Here is a 6595-nt window from a genome sequence, read left to right on the forward strand (position 1 = left end):
TTTACTACCTTCTAATTTTGTATTAGTAATCTTTTTAGAAAAAGTGGCATTATATTGTATAAAATAGAAAGATATTGGGTGTCATATAATTTAACTTGACAAAAAAAAGAAAGTATTTTTCATTAAAAAAAAATTGTGATGTTATAGCTAGGATTATTAGAAAAAGTCATGGTAATTTATTCTTAAATAACAAAAAAATGTTATTAACACAAAATTTGTTGGTCTTTAGTTTCTTGATAAGGAAAATACAAGAGAAGACTCTGAATGGAGTACAGAAGAGAATGTATCTTCCATCCCAAACCCACAAATGGTGAAGAGAGTAGAAAGCTAACCAACAGACAAAGAAACAAACATGGCACTTCTGATTCGGAAAGTGGTACAAGGCCGAATTTAGTACCTAAAATGTGTGAGTTCTATGATCAATAATAATGAAAAAGAATAAATGAAATAAAATTTAATAGTAGGGATCCTTGGAAGATATCCGATCCATGTATATGTATATAATATATTATATTATATTATGTTGATTAAGCCCAATCCTTCTTAATATCAAAAGTGTAGTTGATCTCCAGGTAGCATTTGTTGTCATCATCAACAAACTGCAAAAACAACAATTAAAATTATTAATTGTTGGTTTTTATTTATATTATGTATATAATATAATAAAATGGAAACTCATGTGCAGTCGACTTCACGTGAAGTTGATAGCTGAGAGTCATTAGATGAAAATTTAGTCAAATCAGTCAAACTATCTAACGACTTTCAACAATCAACTTCACGTGAAGTCTACTGCACCTGAGTTTTCACGGTATAATAATATTAGGATTACCCTTGATTTAGCAGAGTATTGTCCTCTAGCAAACAAGCCAGAGGGTGTGGTTTCTTCTGGCATCTCATGTGTGTAAGGCTCTGCCTGAGGGCTGAATGTTCCAAGCATCTCTTTTGCGCTGTCCACTGAAATTGTAACATATACACTTTTCAGATATACATACAAATACAAGCTAGACAGAATTGAATACATACATACATACATACATACCCTTTACACCAGTCTTCCAAACAGTATTGGTGTACTTGAATCCAGACACAATATTATTGCTGACTACAAAAGTGAATTTCAAGCGGTATGGGCTTCCTTCCTTGAGAGTGAACCATAGACCCTTTGGATTCCCATTCTCAGGTATTGGAAGCACTATGTCCTCTCTTCCAGGTGACACTATTGAAAGGCTTATTATTTTCACTTCTGGTTCCAGAACCTCTGTCACATTGTTCACATCCACATTCCCAAGAAGTTGCTCCTTCCATCTCCTTAGACTCTCGTCGTCCTACCACAATCCCAACCAACACAATTCGAAAGCAATGCAAATAACGAAATGTGTTAAAATATAATTAGAATCAATTAGAATTATTTAGTATATCTGAATATTTATTATAGAATATTACGTCTTTATTATTACGATTCTCTTAGCACCTATAAATACTCTTCTATATTGTATCATTTGAGACAATTTAAATAGACAACTTGAATACACTCAATAATACACAAATTTTTGAAATGAAATGAAAATGAACCTTATCTTTCTCAAGTTGCTCCTTGAGAGTGGTTTGAGGACCCAGCTGCAACTTGGATGCAAACTCATCATCTTCCTCCTGATCAGTTGCATACACAGTTGAAGACTCACTCATCTGCCTGCTCAGAGGCTCACCGTCACTCTTCTCCTCCTCGTTGTCTTTGTTATCTCCTCCTTCTGCTGCCGCCGCCTGCGCCGGACCACCTTTTCCAAAGAACCCCATTGTTATTATTATTGGATTATATTTCTCCGAATTACTTCTTGGAACTTCAAACAGCTCCAACACCCAATGCTCCTTATTTCATCACCCCAACAGGAGGCATACACACTATACGTATGTAATTCTTTTTAATCAATGATTACTGGTCAAACCAAATTAAGCAATTCAGAGTTTATATACGTCTCATGAAAGCCAACAATAATAATAGTGAATAAGCATTAGCCAAGAAAAAAGAAGAACAAAAAGAGAGGCAAGCTAATAAGAGATCTTCTTCACATTTTCAGGGATACAAATATGTGTAATTCGGGAAAATGCTCCTCTGGTGATCCGAAATATTTGTCAATCTTATGATCTCTTAATTAACTCTTATCATAGTAACATTGACTCCACCTTTTTTAAATTTTGCCATTCATCTATTACTAAACTTAGATACAACATTTAACCATTTCTTCTAATTTCTCCTTCAATTCAGAGATTGACACATCAAATATGCATGCCTACGTACACAAGATGATTTGGAAAATAATTCATAGTTCTATCATAGTTCATGACCAATACCAGACTCTTAATGCACAACACATTGCTATTACTTTAACATTATTAATTTTTGCCTATCTATTACTTTATTAATTAATTATTAGTTAAAAAAATAGTTTCTTAGCAACACTAATAAGATATCAACGGTGCCATCATTCACCTACCTTGAATTTGATTTGCATACTTTTATAGCCTTCCAAAATAAAATCATATCAAGTCACAGAAAGGAGTTTAAAGAGCAAGACAGCCACTAAACGACTACGGGGTCGGTTACGTGATTTCCACGTGTCACATAGCCATAGGGCTAAGTACATAAGGTGATGTGATTTGGGTCCATTAAATTGGCCCAATGGGCCTACCAGCCAACCTTGGCCCCTGAAATTGTTTACATGACATGAACGGTGGATTGTTGTTTTCGACTTTACGTCCAAGGCCACGGTAATAGCACTATCGTTTTCGTACGTACCCTTCTCTCCATAAATCTATGTTTTTCAGATCCAAGAAAAATATACTCACTTCTTAATTCTAGATCCCAAAGAAATAAAAACTAATGCCACATTATTCCTCGTAAGATTTGGCAGACCCTATGTGTAAAAATAGATAATTACTACAATAGTAATCCCACACTTTAAGAAAATGTTGAACACAGTAGTAATGTTCAACAATAGAGAGCAAATAAGAACTAATATATAGCTGAGAGTAGTAGTCTAGTAGAGACAATTTGAAAGTTATTAATGGCTCATTTCATTTAATATATGAAAAAATTTAAAGACCAGTACCTTTATTAAAATTTGGCCAACACTTGATCAACAAAAGAAAAGTGAGCAATCTCACACCATTAAATGTAATTTTAGATCATTAAAAATATTAATAATAACTAATTGATAGCTACAAATTACAAAATATGCTGGTCTTTTATTTAGGTTTTATTTAATAATCATCATATCATATAGTAAATCGATATAGCAGATGATAGTAATGGTAAGTTCGCAATAAAGATTGAAAAAGTTTGCTTACATGTATATGAATCTCTTGTATTTGAAAGATCTGAGTTAACTGAAGAAAAATTTGCTACGTATATATATATATACCATGAACACACAAACAAAAATTAAGGAGGAATAATAAACTTGATACAGAAAGAAAAATGGTCCATGACAAAAATATATCATAGTAAAATGAATTTTGAACTATGGAAAACAAAAAACTAGTCCTCTAATAATATATGTTTTATTTTAACATAGTATAAAGGAATTAATTAAGATCCATTTGCTTTTAAAATCACTTTTTTTTTAACTATTGACGAACATGATTAACAGCTGTAAAATTTAGTTAAATAGAGGTATTATGGTGCGACCGCACAAAGCACAGAAGCTTAGAACGAAAAGCAGATGATGGATTCGATGAAAAAATGGAAGTGAATTATTGAGGCTCCCAATAGAAATAGAAAGAGATGTAATAAAACAAAAGCAATAACCCCATCTCAAAGCCTTTGCCATCGTTATTGCCAAACATGCTTCCCATTGCTAACATTCACTGTCTAATCCCAAGATTCTTGAAATGCACCACCTCTCCCTACTTTCTTCATCAACTTGCCCCCCCCTACTTCTATTTAAACCACTCTCATTCCTCATTCCTCTTCATCATAACATTCATACACTCTTCACTAAAACCTTTGCTCTTTTATAATCATCATCAATTATATTGCATATTCTTGTGTGTTCCAATCAATTCCAATGGCCACCGTTGAGGTACCTTATCAACACTTTAACCTTTTTAACTACTTGATATAATTAGCTTTCTTGATCATATCATACAAGCAGAAGATAGATTATATTTCTCTGTTCCTTCTCTTGTTTCAGCATTATATATTATCTTAATCTTACTTCTTCAGTGTGATCTTATCACATCTTACCATCACTAACCCATAATTGGACTTTGTAGGTTGCAACAGCAAAGGCTGCACTAGTGGAGGACACAACAAGCGAGGCATCATTCAAGGTTGAAAAGGAGCAGCAGCTGGAGAACACCACCTCAACAGAGCAAGTTCTTGAGACCACCACACCACCAGCCCCAGAAGAACCCTCAGTTGAGGTTACTGATGAAACCAAAGAACAAGAAGAAAGCAAGACTGTAGTAGTAGTCAAGGAAGAAGAGCCCCAAGAAGAAGAAGAAGAAAAAGAAAAAGAAGAAGCTGTTGTTGAGGAAGAAACCAAAACCAAAGAAGAAGCCAATGCTGATCCTCCTAAAGAAGAAGCTAAGGATGACAAGGTTGAAGCCAAAACCGAAGCCGAAGATCCAGAAGCTGAGAAGAAGGTGAAAACAGAAGAAGCAGCCTCAGAGGAGCAAGTGAACAAAGAAGGAGAAGCAGGTCCAGCTGAGAAGAGTGAATAGGAAGATGAAGGGGGAACATAATGCGCACTCGTTTCATTTCTGTTTTCTAAAGAGTTTATATATTATGTGTGTCTGTTGCTGCATGCATGCATGTCTGTCTGCCTGTCTTTTTCTTTCCTTTGTTTAGTATTAATAATAAAAGTAGCTAAATGGATATGAGGTCAGGGATGAGAGTGTGTGATCCATTTAAATTCACCAGTGCCAATGGCATTAGCTGCTATATGAGTTTTATGTATTGACTCTGAGGTTTGGTCAAAATAATAATATATTTACTACTTCATTAGCATCTTATTTATGTTATCACCTTATATATTTTACCAGCTGCTTTGCCACATATGAGCAATTTTATCGCCATTTAAAAAATTACAGATAATAATGTGAACAATGAATATGTCGAATGTTTAATTCACTAAGTGTATATATGGTTATCCTAATAAAGTTATTGTCTAAAAAAGTTATTGTCTACCTAGCGAAATTTGACATTAGAAAAATTCGACATTAGAGTTGATTTTACATAATAACTTTTCCTTGTTTAACACGGTTCTGTGTGTGGTATACTGCTTAAGATGTGGTGCACTAGACAGCATTTGAATAAGAACCAGTGGATAAAAAAGTAGTGGCTGAGATTGAGATAAGCATGAATAGAAGCATAGAGGCTTTTAACATTGTGTGGATGAGGTGTGGTTAGAGAGAGAGGTGATGGCAGCTTCAGGTGTATGGAAGGCATCCATGGTAAGAAGTGGGAGAGAAGAAGTGTATGTAGCAGCAATGCCTCTGAGGGCCAAAAAGGGACCACCCCAGCTCCTCATGTCAGCTGCTTACTCTCTCAATTTCTGGAATTTCCACCATTTCATGGTCATCATCAACAACAGAACAGACCCCTGCTCTTTTCAGCTTTTGGTTTATGATTTTCAACCAAAAGACCCTGAAGATCCATATGCGGCACTAGCAGTTCTATCTGGTAGATCAGTGCCAGGTCAGATTCTTACAACTTTATATTTGATTGTGTTAATGTTATCATACAATAGATTGTGATCAGTGTTGAACATAAACTGGCACAATACTCTTAGGAGCTGTCCTGGTGAGGAAGTTGAAAAAATTGCCAAGAAACAAATGTTGGCTGGTTGGATATTCAAAAGAAGATGCTGAAAAAGTAGCAACTGAATTCAACAAAACATGGGAAACAAGTTTGAGAGTTGGTGTTAATGATTGCCGTCACTATACCAACGGTAAGTAGTTCATTTAGATAAGTTAAACATCATTATTTAATCTTATCTTATTTTTTTCTATAAGAAAATATTTGTTGAATTGATTTTATGTAGAGTTGAATAATTAATTTGAAAAGTATATAATATTTTGGTAGGTTTAGTGACGCAACTGACCGGAGAAAAAGATGTGCTAAAACGTTTGAAGAACATCGTCACTTAAACTTGAGCTTGGGTGTACTAATTAGCATGTGCTTTGAACATTGAAAACTCAAAAGTCTGAAAGGAATGAAATTAATATCTTGGGAATGTCACTAATTAAGTTCAGTCATGGTACACTACCTATCTATTTTGGAAAATTAAGGAACTTCAATTAAGTTTCAAAGCCATGACGTATATAATGAGAAGATAACTGCGGAAGAAATTAAGAATATTATATTATTCACTCTGTCCTACATGCGTCACTGCTCTATGCATGGTCTATATTAGAATTTTTACGAAAATAATGATACACCACTAAATAAGTAAATACCAGATTTAGGCTTCTACATCGTGCGAAAATAAAATAATGGATATACAATTTATAAAATATATGAATTAAATTAATATTTAATAATTATAAAATTAAAAAATTTATACTAAAATTAGATTTTATATAAAAATATTAA

General features: G+C 33.8%; 3 protein-coding genes across 4 annotated transcripts in view; 2 read left to right on the top strand and 1 right to left on the bottom strand.

Annotated features, from left to right (window-relative positions):
• LOC107608411 (rho GDP-dissociation inhibitor 1) lies at positions 204-2405 on the bottom strand. The gene is made up of 5 exons (XM_021106817.1): positions 2068-2405; positions 1573-1933; positions 1040-1325; positions 830-954; positions 204-599 (listed from the first exon to the last, which is right to left on the bottom strand). The coding sequence occupies exons 2-5, from the start codon at positions 1792-1794 to the stop codon at positions 528-530; spliced, it is 705 nt and encodes a 234-aa protein (XP_020962476.1). The 5' UTR covers positions 1795-1933; positions 2068-2405; the 3' UTR covers positions 204-527.
• LOC107608012 (uncharacterized protein C53C9.2) lies at positions 3918-5008 on the top strand. The gene is made up of 2 exons (XM_016309905.2): positions 3918-4079; positions 4273-5008. The coding sequence occupies exons 1-2, from the start codon at positions 4065-4067 to the stop codon at positions 4720-4722; spliced, it is 465 nt and encodes a 154-aa protein (XP_016165391.1). The 5' UTR covers positions 3918-4064; the 3' UTR covers positions 4723-5008.
• The window catches only part of LOC107609107 (NAD(P)H-dependent 6'-deoxychalcone synthase), a 5873-nt gene continuing 4558 nt past the window's right edge, over positions 5281-6595 (top strand). Inside the window, exons 1-3 of one of the 2 annotated variants that reach the window (XM_016310944.2) lie at positions 5308-5698; positions 5793-5951; positions 6086-6379. In XM_016310944.2, the coding sequence (XP_016166430.1) occupies positions 5422-5698; positions 5793-5951; positions 6086-6150 (501 nt within the window). In that variant the 5' untranslated portion in view covers positions 5308-5421 and the 3' untranslated portion in view covers positions 6151-6379. Of the gene's footprint in view, positions 5699-5792; positions 5952-6085; positions 6380-6595 lie in introns of those variants that run through there. The other variant, XM_016310942.2, reaches the window with a different exon arrangement.

Source organism: Arachis ipaensis, chromosome B07 (genome assembly GCF_000816755.2).
Source record: "Arachis ipaensis cultivar K30076 chromosome B07, Araip1.1, whole genome shotgun sequence".
Lineage (NCBI taxonomy): Eukaryota > Viridiplantae > Streptophyta > Magnoliopsida > Fabales > Fabaceae > Arachis > Arachis ipaensis.

What these genes read in the sequence shown, in the direction of transcription:
- LOC107608411 (XM_021106817.1), bottom strand. Translation starts at nt 1,794, where the DNA reads ATGGGGTTCTTTGGAAAAGGTGGTCCGGCGCAGGCGGCGGCAGCAGAA. An exon ending in TTGGAAGACTGGTGTAAAGG is followed by an intron (nt 955 to 1,039) that starts GTATGTATGTAT and finishes TTACAATTTCAG; the next exon opens with TGGACAGCGCAAAAGAGATG. An exon ending in AATACTCTGCTAAATCAAGG is followed by an intron (nt 600 to 829) that starts GTAATCCTAATA and finishes TTGTTTTTGCAG; the next exon opens with TTTGTTGATGATGACAACAA.